This window comes from Cyprinus carpio, chromosome A25 (genome assembly GCF_018340385.1).
Source record: "Cyprinus carpio isolate SPL01 chromosome A25, ASM1834038v1, whole genome shotgun sequence".
NCBI classification, from domain to species: domain Eukaryota; kingdom Metazoa; phylum Chordata; class Actinopteri; order Cypriniformes; family Cyprinidae; genus Cyprinus; species Cyprinus carpio.
The window spans coordinates 2,792,910-2,815,266 of NC_056596.1; the positions used below are offsets into that span (position 1 = coordinate 2,792,910).

Sequence of the window (22,357 nt, forward strand, 5' to 3'; positions counted from 1 at the left end):
GAGGGTGCAAAAAATTACTTTAAAATTTTTCAAAATAAAGTTCTTATCAATGCATATTACTAATTAAAAATTAGGTTTTGATATATTTCATTTACAAAGTATCTTCATGGAACATGAGCTTTACTTAATATCCTAATTATTTTTGGCATAAAAGAAAAATCTATCATTTTGACCCATACAATGTTTTTTTTGGCTATTGCTACAAATATACCCCAGAGACTTAACACTGCTTTTGTGCTCCATGGTCACATTTGGATTATTTGAAGAAAAAAAAATCAGGAGCACTTAAGTTTTTTGAGTTAAGATTTGAGGATCTACTAATGAAGTTATTTATTTTTTGTTGAGAAGCTCACGACAAGCTAAAATTGCACCATGTGTGCTCTTCCTTTAAATTAGAGGTTTGTTCAAATAACCAACCATAAGTTTGAGCAAAAGTGATGATACTTGCCTTAGCAAGTACCATACGATCAGCTCATCAGGACTTGGATTGGAAGTGTGGCCAGAGGGCTTTGGTTTTTAGGGTTTTGGCTGTAATTTTCTGTGTAGAGAGAGATGGGGTGGAAGATATCGGCAAGCCCTGCCAAACACACCAGGCAGCAGCATATGGGACGCAGACAGGCTGTGTGTGCTTGTTCTACACATGCTGGACCGCAGTGAGCGTGGATCTGTCTCAGCTGGCCGTCGTCATGCCGTTTTGATGCAGCTCTGAGCGCTAGCTGTGCTAATATTGGAAAACAGATGCAACCCGCATCAAACTAAAACAATGTGGTGCCGTTATGAAACTCAACAGAGACTGTATGCATACATTTGTGTGTTATACAAGTTTTTAAAGCTTATTTTTAAAACTAACTTTTTAAACTATGATTTTCACCAGTGTTTGGACAACCAGATCTATATTTCGTCTGTCACTTGGTTTCTATTATTATTGCGTTGCACCATCTATAGTACTTATTTTCTTATTAAACATCAAATATGTTCTGATTGGCTGTGATTTAGCCTGTTTGGAGAGAAAAATCACATCTGATTAGGTCTGGAGGGTGGAATTGTGGGTAAATTATGTGCTGGGTTTGGCGGTGTGATATCATAGATGACTGGCAGTTGCTTTCTTGCTCCTTCGTTCCCCCTAAACCCCAGCAAAAATATGACAGACGTGAAAATCCCTCATTCAAGAAGGGCGATCAGCCTCGTCATCAACACAAGGTTCATCAGGAATATCTGTTTTCAGTACAAGTGATGAACAGAAACATACAATAATTTTCTTCCATTTTTGCTCAGTTATTTACAAAAAAAGTTTTTCAAAACATGAAATCAGGAGACTTCTCCTGTTTATCATCAACATTTATGATCAAGAAATTGGAAAAAACACAGAGCACGCACACACATACAGATGCACAGAGTCGAACAGAAACAGAAAGAGAAGAATTATTACTTGTCGCGTCATTTTTAACGTCATTCAGAAGAAGTCTCACTAAAACCCTGACAGGGAGGAGTCACGCTTCGTGACAGACAGCATTTCAAATCAATCAAGAGATGTGCACGGGGAGCTGGAGCTGGAAAGACAGAACTGAAGTGAGAGAGACAGATAAAAAGAGAGAGATCCAGAAACTGACAGACACAATTTGGACAGCAATCTGTCAGAAGAGCCGGAATATGTCACAATCATCCTATGATTGACCATCACACACCACAGAACCAAACCCGCTTTAGTAAAGCTCTTTAGTCACCAGAGAGAGACACAGAAAGTTTCACAGATCAGAAGAGAGCATTTAGATCTCTACTAAACATCTTTTCTGGAGCTACAATCCAAAAATGGTCAAAAAACAACATGAAGCCTGCTGGACAGAAATGAGCTAACAAATGGTAAAATACTCTTATGTGAAGCCTGATTTGTGTTTATTTTTATCCAAATTAATTTTAAGGAGAAACATACTTAAAAAAAAAAAACATGGCCAACAATTGAGAACTGAGCAATGTGCAACCGCTGAGCAATAAAATGTGCAGTTTAACAGCTGCTCAGTTGAACACCTCCGACAGAGACCTGCATGATGCAACCCACTGCAAACATGCGCTAAACTCATTTTTAATTCTTTTTTCTTTCTCACTCCCATTTCTGAGGAGGAGGAGTGAATGATGTACGGCATCAGCTTGTGAATTTGTCTTTCTGATAAAGTTTGTGTGTGTGTGTGTGTGTGTAGGAGTGAACACAGAAACTGCCGCTGTGTGTGTGTGGGAGACGCATGACGTGTTCAGTCATGTGGAAAAATAGTTTTTAAAATCAGTAATTCAGTAAAATGAAGAACTGAAATGATTGTTGCTGGTTAATGAGCTGTAAAACAATTGCATATGTTTGTGATGCCTTGGACAAGTGTGTGTGTGTGTGTGGGGGGGGGAATGTGAGTGTGTGAGATAGATCGACTTTAGCTCAGTTTTCCCCCAAAAGGTCCAAGCAGAAAATAATTGACATTGGCACTGATGCCAAAACAATCATACTAGTCTATAACACACACACACACACACACACACACACACACACACACACACACACACACACACACTTCAGACTGCTGACTGAGTCTTATGATAACTGTGCCACATAAACATGTTCTTCCCGCAGCATGTACAAGATATATTCTGGAATTATTAAACAAACGGTGAGTTTTAAATTTTAAAACAGATAATGTTTCATTTGTGTACCGCTAACAGCACCAAACAAAACTGCTCGAGTTTTAAATTTTTACATGCACAAAACTTTCTGCCATGATGTCAGGTAGTCCTGGGTGATTGAGTCACTTTGCTTTGGTGTTCTGGATTTGTTAGGTGGATGTTAGACTGTTTTGGGTGATTTTTAGGGTGTTCTGATTGGCTGTTATGACGTTTTGAATGGTTGCTAGGGTGTTAAGGATGGTTGTTAGGGTATTTTGAATGGTTTCAAGGTGGATAGTTGGCTGTTCTGGAAGGTTGTTAGGATGTTCTGAGTGGTTGGTTGCTAGGGTGTTTGTGTATGGTTGTTAGGGTGCTTTGGATGGTTTCTAGGTGGATGCTAGGGTGTTCTGAGTTGTTGCTAGTTGGATTCTAGACTGGCCCTTGTTAGGGTGTTTAGGGTGGTTGTTTCAGCATGTTCTGGGTTGCTTTCTTAGTGGATGTTAGGCTGTTCTGGACAGTTGCTATGGTGTTTTGAGTAGTTGCTAGGGTGATCCGGGTCATTTAAGGTTGATGATAGGCTGTTCTGGGCCATTGTTAAGATGCAGAGGGGTGCTAGGTGGGTGATAGATTGTATTCTTCAGTTCTTAAAGGGATAGTTCACCCAAAAAATTATATTTTGTCACTAATTACTTGCCTTCATGTTGTTCCAAACCAGTAAGACCTTCGTTTGTCTTCGGAACACAAATGGAAATATTTTTGATGAATTCCGAGAGCTTTCTGACCCTGCTCCCACAACAGACTCACAATGTACAGGAAGTCAAACTACTAATGGCTTCCTTAAAAATTGACTCTGAACATTAAACCTCACCTTTAAGTTAACATATGATTGTAAAAGAGTGTGTCTGGACGTGGTTTGTTGTCTGACACACATCACAGAGGTTAAAACTGTCCAGAACTCAAACACTGACCCTGATTCACTGACTCAATATTTATTTTCTTCAGTCAGCAGCGGCGTAAGTGACAGCAACACAGCTATGACACGTGTGCATGCACAAACACACACGTACATCGGTCAACCAGCTTCGATTGGCAAAGCAAAAAACAAGGTGACCCCGACAGCACCTGCTTGCGTGTAACTGCACACGCTGAAAATGTGCTCAAGTTTGGCCCAAACGCGTGCACACTCAGCAGATGTTGCATCACAACGTTTGTGTACACTGAAGGCGAAGGATATGGAGAATGAACACAAACACACACAGTTTAAGCTGTACTATTATCTGATTACATCGAGCACATTAGAGCGCTCTATTAAACGCTCCACTGATCTGAGATGGCTTTTGGCTGAAAGCAGATGTACTGCGGACCCTTAAATACAGTCTGGAAGAAGTGCTGCATCACTGCCTCCGATCTGCCAAAGATCCGCCTCGGCATGGACAGTCTATTAGGACGCCAGGATCGAGTTGCTGAAAATCATTTCAAGGCCTTCTGGTGATTTTATTCAGCTTGCAGTTAATCATTTAACACCAATGATAAAACTTTAACACCTAAAAAAAAGAAAAAGTACACAAATATCATCTGAACATTCTCGTACACCTTTGGTTGGGGAATTAATTATTAATGGGTGACAAATCTGCATGTGATTCGAATATTTTGACAATGGTATCTGAAATGCTACATCCACACCAGTAGGTGTCAATATACAATCAAAGATAACTGTAAAACATTAGATAGCAGTAAAAAGTTCCAGTGAATTTGTTTCTCATGATGCTTTTGGTCCGAAAGCTTCTGCTTATAGGTTTTGTAGACAAATATAAATGGTGCTAAAATACAAATTTATGTACAAAAGTTATAATCGTAATAATGAAAGAAGAAGCTCAAATCCAAGAGTGTTCATTTATGTCATATATTTTGGTAACTACATATTCCTATATTTGTATCTGTGTTATTCAATACTTCGATGACAATAATAAAAAAGACACAATAAAAAATAAATAAAAACAAGTACATGATAGAAAGATAAATAAATACACGTCCAAACTGGTATTGCACATAAAAAAGTAGCATGCAACTACAGATAAGTGTTAGTAAAATACAGTACATCAATATGTTATTATTGAAACTAATATTAGAAATATGTATTCAACAGATTAAATGCATTAAGTATGCTAAATAAATTTAATGTTAAACGTATTCATCTCAAATCCAATTTGGCAGCCATAAATGGAGATATTGCTATTGGCTAGCAAGTATTTTCGGCTGTTCTGGATCATACCTTGCTATTGCTATTGTTACAGAGTGCTAAAAACTTTTTATAGCTCCTGACATTTAGGTGTAAAATAGTCTGTCCTGTTCAAGGTCTCAGCCCAGAATAACTAGTTGTTCTTGAGCAGGAGTGAGAAATCGGACAGCTTGTGTGTCTCTACACAACTGCACACTCACTCCTTCCTCATAGTGACCCCATGGCACCGGCACCCTCCATGGAAACACCACACCTCACGCTAACACATGCCTCGTCATGCCACGAGCAGCCGGTCTGCATAAATGACTCGATCATGACAAGCACGCACACACACCAATCTCATAAACAGAAAAACAAAGCTATTGATAGAGAGACAAAGACAGAGTTCGTCTGTCCAGCCCAGTCCAGCCTCCCCGAATGCATCATTTGCTCTTTAAAATCCTCCTCCCTTAAAATACAAAAACTATTTATTATTGTATTAACAATTACTATTATATTTCTCAGTGTTACATCATTAAAAAGTGCAGCTCACATTTTTCCAACTCTTTTCAGAGGAGAAAAGAGAAAAAGAGTCTCATTATAAGACGGAAGGAAGCCATGAGAAAATAGAGCAGCATATTCACACACTTTGATTATTTTTAACATCAATGAAGATACACATTACTGCTGTAATACACACACAGGTGAATCTCACAAAAATCTGTCAAGAACATGTCTGGGTCATATTTCACATCATAATCAAAAGAAAGAAATGATATATATATATATTGTTTTTTTCCATAAAGAAAATAAAGCCTGTTTTTCAGACCATTAACATTTTATGCAATTGTGACATTATACCTGAACATTTAAACCCCATTACCATTACATATTTAAATTGTAAAATATTTAGACATTGTGTGCAGTAATATTGATTGCACAACTTTAATGTAGGCAGAAAAAAAAGTATTACAGTAATCAGAATCACCATTTAGAATAGTGAGAATTACAGAAAAATTATATAATTTAATGAAAATTTGGGTGAAAATGTGTGTAATACCAATTATTTTATTTAAAAAATTACTGTCATGTTTTATATATATATATAAAATACGTATATGTTTGTATTATACTTATTGTAGCAAATTCAATTTTATTTTTAATTTAATTTAATTTCAATAATTTTAATTAGGGTTGTATATATATATATATATATATATATATATATAAATTAATTATAAAATCATGGTAGCAAGTTACAGCCTTTAACTGATACTTGTTTAAATTTTATATAAATTATTATTTATTTATGGTAATAAGCATTTGGGGGTAAATGTGTTTTTCATGAAAATAATATCACAATAAAAAAATTTAATTGTGCTTAAAACCAGTCTTCATTTTCTTTATTCAAAATATCATTTCGTATTTTTTTCTTTTGATGTTTGTGACCAGGTCATGTTTCGGTGAGATTCATCCCCATCTACCTCCTGAAACAGTGTCATACGCACACATACGCGGGTAAAGGCAGGTTTTTTTCCCGTTAACTGGAGGGTTTCTGTAAAGGATGAGCCCCTATCAGCACACACACACACACACACAAAGAAACACGTCACTAGAGCAAAGTGTGGCGAGAACTATCCGGCGCACGCAACGCAAAATCAACCTTTTGCTTCTATATTCCACAGCAAATCTGGAAGAACAATTCTGATTGGTTTCTTCAAAGGTCCATTTGATGAAAAAAAGCTGACATCAAGTTTTTTTTTTTTTTTTTTGTATGTGTGTACTTTTTTTTTCTTCCATCAGATTCCATCCCAGAAGACCTGGAACGATCCTTTGAGAAAGTCGTTTTCTTTTTCCGGCCTGGTGGTTAATGTTTTTTAACAATATTTCGGTTGGATCTACGACACGTCACTCACAGCACACGGACGACAAGGGATCCCGAGAAAAAGAGGGACTTCACTACTATTGTGCCAGCGATAAAGAGAAACCACAGAGAAAAAAAGCAAAAAGGACGAAGATGAAGTCCATTTGCTGTCTGTAAGTCTCCAGATGGCGTAAGGTTTTCAATGTCTACGGCTTTCAGCAGAACCAATCGGAGCTGTTTACTCAGAAGAAGAAGAAAGATAGAAGAGAGAGAGAAAGAAGGAACAAAGATACGGAAAATCAGGTCAAGTGGGATAGATGTGGAAAAAGGCTTGGAGAGGTCAGGGACTTCGAGAAGAACAACTATAAATGGAGACTAAAAGAAACGAGAGACTGCTAATGGAAAGAGGGCGTCTCTTTCCCCTCATGGCTTTAATTACCGCGGCCCTCCGGGGCTGTAGGACTCGCATGGGACGTCTGAGACCTGGAAAAATACAACTCCCAGAGTTTCAGCAGTGGCCAATTTAAAGGTTGCCAAATGAGCTCCCATGAGCCTCTGGGTCTAGACGCAGGGTTGGTGGAATGAGACGAGGGACGGGGTCGAGGTGAAGCCTTCACACATCCCAAAGATGTCAGACCTCTCCAGCCTGAGGAACACAGGGGGATAGGGCAAGAAAATCTAAACAGGAAGGAAACGACATCCTGGTAACGTTTAGTTGCAGCGCGAATGCTTTCAGAGCATCTTTAAATGGCTTTGTTGGATTCCGCGACTATCCCAGAGTCCAGAACGGATGCTAATGCGCAAAAGAACCGTTGGCGTAATTAGCGAACAAGCAGGCATTTGTACTACATGTTACCAGAGTAAAGACCAAAGTGGAGGAGAGAGACGCTCATAGGTTAAAGGTTACAAGAGTGGATGGCTAAAAGTACCCGTGTTGTGCCGCCTGGCAGCAAGTTAGTCTTGTGCATAAGGACGGGGTTTCGGGTCAAAGGTCAAATGGGGTTCAGGGGGCAAAAATTGGAAATGGAGAGGGCGAATCAGGCTTTGAGGGCGTGCCACTGCGCCACGTTTGTGCGTGGCCTGCTCAGCATGTCCTTCCAGTGTTTGACCTCGGCAGGACCGCTCTTCCATGACAAGTAGATCTAAGAGAGAGAACGAAAGAGAAGAGATGATGGTAAACAAGAAGGACACAGCAGGGTTCCCGCTCTTTTCTAAACCAGGTAGGGAATCATAAGGGAATTAACGACCCGTTTCCAATTCCACTAAATGATTCCGGTTTCTAAACAATTCCATTAACGATTCTTTTAGTACTTTTGAAGAACCCTGTTTTGGGTCTTCGTGCCACTTTTGAATCAGTACGACCGCTGTATCGTGGTGTGAAAACATGGTTGAAGGACTTTAGCGTAACGTTCTGTAACAGTGGACAAATGCAGATATTGCAGATATAATGTCAAGAAAATAATTTAATTCTAGTAATTAAAACTGGACTTATTCCCAACCCTATTGTAACCAAAGAATATATATTTAATTTAAACAATATATTTAATCAATGATATATTTTAGTTATAAATATTATATATTAATATATTTTAGTATTATTATTATTACATACAAATTATAATTTTAATAATTAAATTATATGTATATATTATTTAATATACAATATATATGATTTATTTACTAAAATATATTATAGTCATAGTATCTCAAGTTTCTCCAAAAAATTTAAATCAAACTATAAATATCTTCAATAATCTGTTCCAAAAGGCACTGGGATGTCTGATTCATTTAAGTCATATTATTTTTTTATTATGGATTATTTTTTTTGAATGGATTGATTGATTGATTTGTTTAATTCACTGCATTTTACGTCATCTTTTTGTAGCAAAGAATGAAGTTTAATACTGCCATTTATGACTAGGTTTCTAATGAAGTTATATAATTTAATATTACATAGTTTTATTAACTGTATTAATTCACTGCATTTTACGTATCTTGCATATTTATTAACTGTATTTAGTGTAAATTTATCTGTTCACTTTTAATACTATAAATCAGAGTATTTTATTTATTTTGTTTATATTTAATTTATTTTTTAACTTAATATATTTTATACTATAAATAAATATATTTAATATATGAACAAACATAACATATTTTTCTGAAATATATACATGTATTTTTTTGTATTTATATATACATTTTATTTTGGATGCGATTAATCATTTGACAGCACTAATTTTAATATTATTTATATATATATATATACCTTTCCAATGACATCGTTGCGGCTCAGTCGATCCTTATCCATGACGGTGATGATGATGGTTGTCTCTCGGAGAACATGTGCGGGCACGTCAAAAGGGAAGGATTCATTAAAAATGGGGTTCAGGCAGCGTTTGATGGTCACCGTCTTCTTCTTCTCCACTCGCTTGTCTTTGTGCATTAGCCATACTTTTACATAGGGGTCTACAGCCAATCAGAGAACGAGAGACTGTGAGTTATGCAAATGAGACATGTATTCATTGATAACAACATCTCAGCCCGTGTGTCTGTTATTATACGTGTACCTGAGGTGCCCCCGATGTCCATGGCTTTGAGGTTGCGAGCTTTTATGATGTTAACAGTGATGGTGTTGGCGGTGGGGTTATAACATAGAGACAATAGCAGATCTCCACGACTTCCCTACAACACACATGCAAACAGACACAAGCTCGGATGAGATTTGAAATCAGTTTCAATCTGTTATTATAAAGACTTGTAATATAGTGCACTAGTCCTTTTGCTTTCCTCGTATGGAAAAGTGACTCACGCTGCCATCACTGCAGGGTTTGAGATCCTTCCAGAACGTCTTCAGCTGTCCGAGCTCCACTTTATTCAGAGGAATCGAGACTTCTCCGATCGGGTCGTTACGACTGAACCGATCATAATCCAGCACCTGGAGATACAGCGTTCTCTCCCGCACCTTCTCATAGGGGAATCCTGAAGACACGTGAGATTAGATTCATCCAGAATGATGAAAACTTCATCCCAAATCCAAAAGAAAATGTTTTGCATAATAAAACCAGAACATTTATGTATTGCGACATTGTTTTCCTGACAATTAAGCATACTTCCTCCTCAAATTCTCATTACTGTCATGGAAACAACATCAACAACAAATTATTAACGAGAATTGTTTTAACTAAAATCTGACCTTCAAACAGGAAGGTTTCGTTCCAGTGAGGGTTGAGATTTTTCCTCTTTATTTTGGTCTCGAGTTTGTGCTTTCTGTCGGGCAGTAGGTAGATTTTGACGAAGGGGTCGGATGTCCCAGAGAAGTCTTTAGCGGGCAGGTCTTGTCCTTTGAGTATCTTCACCGTCAGAGTCGTGTCTTGGAAGCTGTAGCCCAAGCTGAACTGAATCCTGCCCAGTTTCTCGCTCACTGGACCTTCGTAGTCGTCTTCTGACCCTGGAGACAACTAAAGAGAGCGTGAGAGAGAAAGACGAACGTGAAGAACACTCAGCCTAATTCAGAGACGCCTGCTGTTATTATTGATCGAGAAACACAAACACACACACACACAGACACGTCTTTAGATATCTAGGGCAAGACACCACAGGTGAATAAGTGAGCTAACATATCACTATACTTCCCCAGTTGATTGACTGAACTAAGAATTGCACAAATCTTTTGTATGATAAGTTTTCTGAAATGTTAGTTTTAAATATGTTAATGAATGCATTATCTTATTAAATATGCACTAATCTGCATACATTTCCAGAACAGAAATCTGAACACCGGATACAGCCAGATTCAAAATTCTTCTTTCATTTTTTTTTCATATATTGGAGATAGAGGTTTTTACAGAGGTGATCTGCATATCTATTTTTATCATTCAATCAATCAGAAAATACTGTCAACAGACAGAAAAAATATGTAATTGAATGTTTTTAGGAATAAAATGTTATTTAAAATCAACAACAAAAATGTGAAATTCTAAAAAAATTAAAATAAATAAAAAATTAGAATTCTGAGTTATAAACTTAGAATTAAGACTTTTTTTCTTAGCATTCTGAATTTACATCTCACAATTGTTTTTTTCACTTAGGAAAAAAATAAAAATAAAAAAGGTAATTACGACTTTTTAACTTTTTAAAAGGTAATACGACTTTATAACTTTTTTTCTTGCAATTGCGAGTTTATAAACGTCAGAATCTAAACTTAGAATTATGAGACAAAAACTTGCAATTTTCAGAAAAAAAAGAATTATGAGATTTAAATTCTTAAAGACTTTTTTCACCTCACAATTCTGAGTTTAAATCTCGTAATTCAGATTTTTTTCTCGTAATTGAGAGTTTACATCTCAATTTTTTATTTATTTATTGTTTGTTTGTTTGTTTCCACCACAGAATAAAAAATATAGGTACTTTCAAATTTTTTAAATCACAGTTCTGACTTTTCTTCTCAGAACTGCGAGATACAGTATAAACTCACAACTTTCCTTTTTTTCTGTTTTATCCTCTGGTGTAAACAGACTTCCATACAAAACTGACCAGTGCATTAAAAAGCATTTTTTGCCTGTAGTGTCTTGCCTTGAGAGTTTTGAGACACTCAGCAAGTATTTAAAGGCTAAAAAAAGCACCTATTTATCAGTGTCTGCCCTTCAGTAAATCGGTTAGCATTTTCACCTATTTAATATCCCCCTGGTTACTTTACATGTCGTTCAGACTACTTCTCCCTGTCTAAGGGGGCCGAATGAACTGCAGTGTGATTCAGACGTTATGTAAGTAACACAGTAAGAAAGACTATTCAGGACCAGGATGCTACATGCAAACACACTGTCCTACCATCACCATGTCTCCAGTGAGCGAGTTGGCAAGGTCAGACACTGAGGAATGGCCATCGGCGTCTGGCGGCTGACCCTTAGGACTGTTAGCTGGCTTATTCCCCATATTCCTACTGCAGGGTGAGAGACAGACAGAGACAAACAGAGGTCACTAAACATCCCAGTCATGTGTGACTTGCCCTGTTTCTTTTTCTTTGCAACAGAATCAAACCTTCAAACCCAGATGACCTTTTGAACTATAAGAGCGCCGACTCGTATTATTCTGACCGGCTTCGTCACAAAGTTTAGAAACAGACAAGAATATGAAGAAGACAAATTAATAACAAGCATGAGAATGCGTATTATTTTCAATCGCTCGAACACAATAAAATAAAGCCACAACAGAGAAATAGAAAATAAAAATCACATAGTTCAAACTTTTACACATTTCCTGTTACAAAACATAAAAACATTGTGGGACAAAATGTAACTTCAGTTTATTCTGTAGCACAGCCAAAAATAAAAACAAAAAATATAAAATACACCATTAACTGCCAAATATTCAGGGTTATTAATGTCTCAGCAAACATAAATCGCTGTAAATTCATCACGTCACGATGTGGTCCGTTGTGTTTTCCAAGGGCTGGTGTCCGAAGTCGGATTGGGACGGATGGCCTGGGCTGGAAAATCTACATAAAGGAATCCTATGGGTTCAGGACAAGCTAAGACGGTTGATAGGCATTTGTGATTTAATGTTTATTACCACAGAAAATAATTATCTCATTAACTCATGTATCCGTTATAAATAATGTTTACTGTTACACAAAAAAGTTTTACTTTGTTAAAGGAATAAATGAAATAAATGTGTATTGCCACAAAAAAAATATTTTGACCCACCACTCCAATAAACAAACAAACAAACAAGCAAATAATTTTTGGGGATTGCTACAGTAATAATTGTGATTAATTGATCTATTAAAAAAAAAAAAAAAAAAAAAAACTGATTCATTGCTCAGTTAGTTAAAAATAAATTTAAACAAAATAAATAAATAAATAAATAAATAAATAAAGGTTTAATGCCACTGAAAATAATTTTGACTCATCACTTAAAATAAAATAAAATAAAATAAAATAAAATAAATAAAATAAAATAAAATAAAATAAAATAAAATAAAATAAAATAAAATAAAATAAAATAACTCACTCACTCATAAATAAATAAATAAATGTGTAATTACAAAAAGATATTTGGACTCTTAAATATTCTGACATAACATGGCACAACATGACTTTGGCTTATTGGTCCATTAAAAAAAAAAAAAAATGTATACTGGAACAGAAAATATTTTGACTCACTCACTCAGCCATACATACATACATACAAAAATAAATAAATGTGAATTGACAAAATATTTTGGCTCTTAAATATTCCGGCTTAAAAAAAAGAGAAAAAAAAATACAATAAAAATAAAATAAAACGGTGGGTTTAAAAGTAGAATGTAAGGTCATAGAGTATTTTTACCAATAACTTTTGTAGACAGATAACTTGCAGTCATGGCAGTGAATTTAAAGTCTTTTTTTGTGGTAAGTAACATTTTTCCACAAATGCTGCCAATCGAGCGTAACCTGTCCTGAACCCCTACACATTTCTTTAATGTTTGACTAAACTACTGAACTAGTTAACAGGACCAAACTAAACCAGAGCAGGGGCCAAAAGAGCACAGAGAGAGAGGAGAGACAGACAGAGAAAGTGAAAAGGACAAATGCTGACATCTGAATGAAACTGAGTGATCAGACACAGTTCATAAACAAACAGAAAGACTGAGAGAGAGACAAGACGACTACAGGATGAACATAGAAAAGCGATGAAGGCGGCACATGGATACAGACGAAACGGAGACAGAGTAACAGCTGGAGGGAGAAAGAGAGACAAAAGACAGCGTAAGAAGAAGAGAGACGCTTTTTCTGTGATGGAAAGGCAGAAGATTATCAAACAAAACCATGAGAGAGACGTCAACCAAACCAGCACAGCTGCAGGAGAGAGAGAGAGAGCGAGAGAGAGACGTCTGGAAAGACAAGAAACCCTGCAGTCAGTCAGTCAGAGAGAAAGAGAGAAAGGAGAGTTAAACGAAAGTACATACAGAGCCAGAAACGCTGGACATTAGTTCTACAGAAAGTAAAAAAACGACGGAAAAGAAAGACAAAGAGACCAGGAAGGAAGCGTTTGGTTTCCAGAGAGGTGAAGCTTTGAAGAGAAAGAGAGAAAATGGGCACTGGAAAGACAAAAGAGAGAGAAGGAGTAAACAAATAGTGTAAAAGAGCACAGCAAATGGCACATACAGTCGAACACAGAGAGCAGGAGGGAAAAGAGAGACATTCAGGAGGATCGGACTGTCTTTAGACTGGCAGGGACAGCCAATGTCATGCTTTTTTCTTCATTTGAAGAGATAGTTCACTTAAAAATGGCAAACGACTCGCCCTCATGTCATTCAAAACTTAAAAGAAGATAATTTGAAGAATGTTCCCTTTCCATGATGGTTTGTATAATGAGAGTGGATGATGACCACTGCTGTCAAGCTCCAAAAAGGACATGAAAACACCAAAATGTAGTTTATATAACCTATGTGCTATGTTCAAAGAGCTCAGAAGACAAACGATAGCTTTTTGAGAAAAAGTCTGAAATTTAAATCACTGTTCACTGAGACATTTTGTGCATAAAGCCAGAACTGAACCACAAAAATAAAATAAAATAAAATGTAATTAAATCAAATAATTTTTCACATAAAGCCAGAAGTGGACCAAGAAAATAAAATAAAACAATGACATTTAAATCAATATTCACTATTAAACTTTTTACATATCGCCAGGCATGAATAAATAAATAAATATAAAAACTGAAATTTAAATATTTTGTGCATAAAGCCAGAAGTGAACCACAAAAATAAAATTGAATTAGAAATAAATAAATTAAATACTTTTTCACATAAAGCCAGAAGTGAACCATACAAATAAGATAAAACAATGATTTAAATCAATATTTACTATTAAACTTTTACATATCACCAGGCATGAATAAATAAATAAATATAGAAACTGAAATTTAAATCACCATTCACTGAAAAACTTCTCACATACAGTACAGCTAAAAGTGCACCATTAAATTAAATATAAAATAAACGCTAAAATAAAAACACTGAAATTTAAAGTGATTTTTACTGAAAATAATTGTGCATTAACAGCCAGATGGACTAAAATTTCATTTAAATAAAATAAAAAAGAAAAGAAAAAATTTAAATAATCTTGCATATAGCGAGACATGAAACATAAAAATAAAATAAATACAACACAAACTGTGAAATTCACTATTCAAAGACTCTCTTACAGCCAGAAGTAGATCTAAATAACTCTGTGTCCAACAGAAAACAACACAAGGGTGAGTCGTTCAGGACAGAAGTGTTATTTTTGGGTGAACTGTGCCTTTAAATAAATCATATTCCAAGCTGGATCCCCACCAGTCTAAGGAGAGCGGCTGAGGCCCGGGGGGACGGCGCTGAGTCGGGCGGGAGCTTTACGCACAAACCATGAAGTGTCTGTCTGTCAACACATCTGTTTCAGGAAAACATCCTCTCAATGGTGTCACTTTTGTTCTTGGTTCATTTTCTGCGGAAACATTGTGGCCGTGTTGTTGAAGACACACAGACTTAGCCGGAGCGGAGACAAGAAAACACTGAGCAGGCAAAGCACGACAGACAGACAGACAGACAGACAGACAGACACGAGGTCAGCTCGGGAGGGGAGAGAGACAGGGGCTATAAATCTTCAGAAACTGATCCTCATTAATATTCATGAGCGGTGTCAGTAATTGGTTAATTGTAAACTGAATGCAGCACTGATTGGCTGAATCTGTTAATGAGTTAGTGTCTTTGTTAGTTCGATCTTATTGAACTCACACACATTCAGCTGCCATGAAGATGGTGTGAACGGTGAAGAAATGAGAACAGATGGAGAAATGATAATGACAGAAAGCAGGGAGTGTATTTAAGTGTCTGAAAGCTCATTTAAGGTTTGAACCCTTTTAAGGGTAATTAATAGTTCACCCAGAAATGAAAATTTGCAAAGTGTAGATTTGTTTGTTTCTTCATCAGAGCAGATTTGAAGAAATGTGGCATTGCATCATTTGCTCACTAATGGATGTGAATGGGTGCCGTCAGAATGAGAGTCCAAACAGCTGATAAAAACATCACAATAATCCACAAGTAATTCACACCACTCCAGTACATCAATTTTCAGCAAATTTTCATTTTTGGGTGAACTATTCATCTAAAGATTCTTAAAAAGTAAAAACTCAAAACAGCCCAACATTTCTCATAAGAAACATTTCAATAGCCGTTTCAAACAGTACAAGTTTGACACTAACAGCACATATTTCAGGAGGTAACCATAGCAGCAGCTGACCTCTAGTGCTTTCCATATTGGATAAGGATCAATAAAACATAGTACTGACTTTATTTATCACACTGATATTTACACATCATAAACATACTAATTACCATAAATGTTTGAATACAAAGTGCCCAAGCTGATATTAAAAAGAAATAGAATTCCCAAAGCAGCAACTGACCACTTGAAGACTCAGCATCAGAATCCGTATTGGATGAACACTGACGAAATATTAATACTGTCATTATTTATTCACTGCATCGTAGATTTACACATGACAAGTGGCCTAAATGAATGAAATGAAAAGTCTCTGACTTTTGACTACAGACAATTTCTTAACTCTTGAGATCTTTATACGTATGTGACCCTGGAGCACAAAACCAGTCATAAGGGTAAATTTTTCGAAATTGAGATTTATACATAATCTGAGAGCTGAATAAATAATATTTCCATTGATGTATGGTTTGTTAGGATCAGACAATATTTGGCTGAGATGCAACTATTTGAAAATCTGGAATCTGAGGGTGCAAAAAAAATCTAAATATTGAGAAAATCACCTTTAAAGTTGTCCAAATGAATTCTTAACAATGCATATTACTAATCAAAAATTAAGCTTTGATATATTTACAGTAGGAAATTTACAAACTATCTTCATGGAACATGATCACTTATGTATTTTTGGATTTTCGCTATAAAATATAAATCCCAGAATTTTAAGACATACTTTTTGTGCTCCAGGCTACACACCACACACACACACACACACACACACACACACACACACACACACACACACACACACACACACACACACACACACATACATATATATATGTATGTATATATATATAGGCAACACAGGACAAGTGTCAAGTTAAAAATAGATTTAAATATTATAAATATTTTTAAAAACATTTGTCTGACACTACCATTCAAAAGTTTGGAGTCGGTAAGATTTATTTAATGTTTCTGAAAGAAGTCTCTTTCAGGTTGCATTTATTTGATCAAAAATATTATAAAATATAAAAATTTAAAATAACTGTTTTCTATTTGAATATATTTTAAAATGTAATTTATTCTTGTGATGCGCAGCTGAATTTTCCGCATCTTTACGCCAGTCTTCAGTGTCACATGATCTTCAGAAATCATTCTGATATGCTGATTTACTGCTCAAGAAACAGTTATTATTATCAGTGTTGATAATTCATAACAATATAAATTTCTTTACTGCCACTTTTGATCAATTTAATGCATCACTGCTGAATCAAAGTATTAATTTCTTTCAAAAAACAAAGAAACAAACAGTATATGTGTTGACTCTTGTATAATTCACACACTGAAGAGAAGGAGCAGAACTCCAGTGGATGGTGGATGACAGGGTTTTCAAGTCATAATAACTCAATACAATTCTATGTTTTATAGATAATCTTCTCCACAGACCCTACAGCACTTTTATGACCCCTGAGGTGCATGAGAACGAGGCGACCGTCAGTGGTGAGAGAGAACAGGTGAAATGAGGACAGAGAAAAGAGAAAGAGCACAATCTGGTTCTGTATCTCTCTGTCTGTCTCTGCCTTCATGTCCTTGGCTATCGATCGAGGGCAGATAAAGGACATGCAGACGCTTCCCTGAGGCCTGAATAATTCATTCACTGTAAACGTGTGACTCACCTGCAGGTTATTCCAAAGTTTGCCTCAGGAACCTGTTTAACTTTAGCTGTCATGTACTTGCCAACATAAATATCCTCTTCATAAAACTTTTAACAGTACAGGATGCAAATCTGTTTTATAAAATGCAGAATTTTGCCTCTTTAATCTTATCCACTTATGAAGTCATTGTATGTTTTATGAAATGATTTGTTTTGATTATTTAAATTTTATATGAATGAGCCTTTAATGTCTATAATCTAATGGACTATATTAAATTGTTTTTTTTTTATATGATTGAGTATTTGTTGTTATTGAACACTTTTGTCTTATATCATGTTGATATTGTTGCCGTTTTATAAAAGCAGTAAGCCAATGTTTATTTTAGTGGCTAAAATTAAATATTTAATTAAAAAAATGTTTTAATTTGTAATTTTATTTAAAATAATTGAACACTAATTAATATTTATACAAATTAAATAATGAACAATTAATACTTATACAAATCAAAAGATGAATTAAATAAAATATTTATTTTTACTAAAAGCTAAAATTAAATTATATTTAATAAAAATATTATTTTTAATTTGTAATGTTATTTAAAATAATTTAATATTAATTTTAAAAAATGATATATACATATTCATTATTTATATGAATTAAATAATTAATTAAATAAAACAATACTTTATACTTAAGATAAATTATAAATATTAATTAATTAAAATATCTATTTTATATATGTACTAAAACCATTGAACACTTTTGTATCATGTTGATGTTATTACCATTTATAAAAGTTGCTAAAATTAAACAATTAAAAAATACAATCAAGTATTATTTTAAATAATTAAATATGAATTAATATTTATAGATATTCCATACAATGTTATTAAAAATGTTGAATATGATATTTACTAAAATAATTAGAAAATAATAAAAAATTAAACCAGTTAAAAAAATAAACTAGTTGTACAGCTTCCCTTAATCTTTCTTTTTGTGTGTGTGTGTGTGTGTGTGTGTGTGTGTGTGTGTGTGTAATTATATATGCTGATTCACTTGAAAATACATCACATTACATTCACATCTGTGCACTTCAGTATTTTCAGCCCTTAACGTGCGACTTTAGTGTCACATGGCTGTATTTGAATACTCCTCTTTCATAAACCAGCATGCGAGGAGAAACAAGACAGAGAGAAACAGAAGATTTCTCTTGAGCTGAGGTGTATAAACATCTGCCGCCATGGAGTAGATGTTATATATTCATGATGAATGCATATATGATTATCAATGCATGTAACGGCAGCCTGCAGGTGTGTGGAGTGGCCAGTAAGGGGCGCACAGAGCCCGAATTCCCCCCCGACATCTGGAATGTGCTCTTCCAAGCGCTCTCGCCTCGAAAGTGGGCTGTTGGCATGGCAACCGAGGGGAGGTGAGAGTGTGTGTGAGGGATGGAGGGGCAGCAAACAGAAGACCATAGTGCACAAACAGCAGACGAGGAGAAGGATATATGACAGGTACAGGTGAGCGCCTCGCTGACACACACACACACACACACACATTGAGAGGCGGGCTGGAGGCGGGCCGCTTTGGGGTTCACCGTGACCTGTTATACTATCCTGCATTTACCTGGCCCGGGAAGCAACGCACGCATCTCGACGCGTCCAGGCTGGAGAGAGATTGCCCTCCCCTCTATACAGATTCCCATTAGAAACACACAACACAAAATCATGCTGATCGCACATCCACACAACGTACTAGAGATGCTTACATAACCAACCCACAATGCACAGCGGCATAAGAGCGACCACAATAACTCATTACTTCATGCGTGTGTGAGATGCAACGGGCCTTTTGAGACAAAAGTCAAAGCCTGTCCAGTACAACACACACACACACACACACACACACACACACACACACACACACACACACACACACACATTTCGAGACAAAAGTCAAAGCCTGTCCAGTACAACACACATACACACACACACACGCACACACTGCTGTTAGCTCATTCACTTCATTCAAAGCGTGTCGTAATTTCTCGGATCTAATATGTGCTTGAGCACAGCAGAACAGCTCAATTAAAAATCTGATGCTCCTGGGCAAGACAGACCAAGTTTGCCATAAAAATCCTTTAAGGAATTGTTCATCTACCAATAAAAATCATCTACTCATAATCGTTGTTCCAAACCCTTTTGATGTACTGTGGGGGAAAAAAAGAAGATGTTTAGCAGAATGTCCAAGCTGCTCTTTTTCTCCTTTGGATTTTCACAGAAGGATGTACATTTTATTCCTATATTCCTAATATTATTATATTAAAAACTATTTAATGCGAAATATATATACATAGTTAAAGTTAAAACAGCTTATCTATTCAGTTAAGCATCACTAGTATTGCTCATATAGCATTAGTGATGCTAACAAACCCCTTGCAGGACGTATTAAAGAGATCATGAACTGAGAAATCAAAATTGAACGAGGGCCGCGAGGCATATGTAGAGATGCTACACATCTGAGATGCACACATTGTCCCCTCACAACACCTGCATTGGCAAACAGTGAGAAAGTCGTCAGACTAACTCTACCATTGAAGGCCAGAGCATGACTGCAGGCAATGTGAATCATGAAATTGTACAAGTCTTTTTGCAAAGTCAGCCTGTTAGATCCTGCTGTGTCCAAACGAAGCCTGTTCCTTTCGCTTCAACCACTTGTTCCCTCTCATTAATACACCTGCTTTTAAACACACACTGCGCTCTCTCTTTATCTACAGCTAATTACAGAAGATTATCTACTCGAGTGAAGTGCTAGTTTGTGCGCTAGAGTACTGACTGACACACACACACTCGGACAGCTCCATTATTCTGCAGGAGTTTGACCGGGGCGCAGGGGCTCGTCTCAAGAGCTCTCACTGACAGCACTAGTAGTTGTTTCTACAAGTCACATTGATGCTAGAGACTGCTAACTAGTAGTTGTTTCTACAAGTCATGTAAAAAATCTCGTCTCAAGATTTTTCTGAAAATACTGAATAGCACTAGTAGTTGTTTCTACAATTTATTAATTTGATGCTAGATTTTGCTCATTCTATGCTAGAGACTGCTATCTATATTATTCTGTATATGCATAAACAGTACATATTAACATTTTTATTTATATATTATTTACATGTATCTTTATTATAACAGAGAATATTTTATTTATGTATATTTATGTGTGTGTGTGTGTGCATATATACAAAAATATATAATTTGATATATAATATTTATATAAAACATGAAAACAAAAAATATAATATATAAATTATATAGAGAAATTTGTAATATACAATTATATTATATATTGTAAAACAATACATTTGTCACACACATAGACTTTATCATTAAATATTTAATGTATTATTTTATACATGCATATATATAGAATTTTTTATATTGAAGTAAAATATTATTTTTATTAATATTTTATTATATATTTCAACTAAGAATATTATGCTGTGTGTGTATATACACACACATACACAACAAACGTAATACATTTTGTATAATATATAATATCTAAATATATTCATATTCTATCCCTCCATCCATCTATCTTCACACATCCAGTGTTGGAAGAAAGTGTCAGCTAAATTAATAAATGTAAATATATCACTTCATACCTATAATATATTACAGGTGTTAAGTTATGTACTTACATTTATTAATTTAGAAATGAGAAGCTTCACTTATTTCCAGTTTGCAGCTTTGAAGGCATTAAAACCTACAGACTTTATCTTTATCTTCTCAGTTTTGAACATGCGAAGAGTTCAGCCAATCACAACAGAGATCATACATACAGACATCTTAAAGGTACAGCAGCAAAAGCAGCCTGTTTAATTCTAAAGGTCAGAGAGGCTGGAAAATGATCTCGCAAGAAGCTTTGACTAACTTTATAAGCAGCTCCAGGGAAAAACCTTTGTACGAATCGAATATATGCTGCTATATAAGTTTAAGCCTTTAAACCACATTCAAATGCAGAATTGTTGTGTGTGGGTTGCGACAGAGTTGCATAAATAACCACATTATATAATCATTTAAATGATATGCATTTTTATGCAAATACATGGTCGCAACAATATGTGTATTCACTGCCACAAATCACAGCGTCCCTTTATCAGCTTAACACTAGACGTTTCTAACACAAGCCGCCCACATGCTGAGAGTGTGTGTGTGTGTGTGTGTAAGGCCATGAGTGTGTAAATTTGAACACAGTCAATAAAGAAACAAGCTTTTGTCACTGGGGTTTTAATTCCTTTTCCTTTTGTTATTATAATATAGTTCAGATCAAATGAGATAATTAACAACATGCAGCACAGCAGTGTGTGTGTGTGTGTGTGTGTGTGTGTGTGTAGGGATGTGCTCTGAACAACATACTACTACTATACTACAAATACTACCTTAGCAGTATGCATCATATATATACCACTGCACCGCGATATGCCAATAATCGGTATCGGTTGATAAAAGCAATCATCAGGGCCAATTGTATCCTGTCAATCAAAGGGGAGTCAGACAGCAACTTGCATGAATAAAATGTTCCTTTTGACAAATTTAGGACTGATCAAGCAATCATTTTGTTTGACCCTATAATCACCTGTAGTTCTAGCCAGGGTTGCCAGATCCACTGTTTTCTCTTCACCAAACATTATTTGTAATGCGACTCTCAAAACAAGCTTTGTGGTTTGTTACTTCTG

General features: G+C 35.6%; 1 protein-coding gene across 3 annotated transcripts in view; it reads right to left on the reverse strand.

Annotated features, from left to right (window-relative positions):
- Nucleotides 1-6,092: 6,092 nt before the first annotated feature.
- The window catches only part of LOC109058754 (synaptotagmin-7-like), a 115,377-nt gene continuing 99,112 nt past the window's right edge, over nt 6,093-22,357 (reverse strand). For 2 of the 3 annotated variants that reach the window (XM_042715049.1, XM_042715048.1), the window contains 6 exons: nt 11,556-11,667; nt 9,922-10,186; nt 9,538-9,707; nt 9,296-9,410; nt 8,995-9,194; nt 6,095-7,867 (listed from right to left, as the gene is read on the reverse strand). In XM_042715049.1, coding sequence (XP_042570983.1) covers nt 7,763-7,867; nt 8,995-9,194; nt 9,296-9,410; nt 9,538-9,707; nt 9,922-10,186; nt 11,556-11,667 — 967 coding nt within the window. In that variant the 3' untranslated portion in view covers nt 6,095-7,762. Of the gene's footprint in view, nt 7,868-8,994; nt 9,195-9,295; nt 9,411-9,537; nt 9,708-9,921; nt 10,187-11,555; nt 11,668-22,357 lie in introns of all 3 variants that reach the window. The other variant, XM_042715047.1, reaches the window with a different exon arrangement.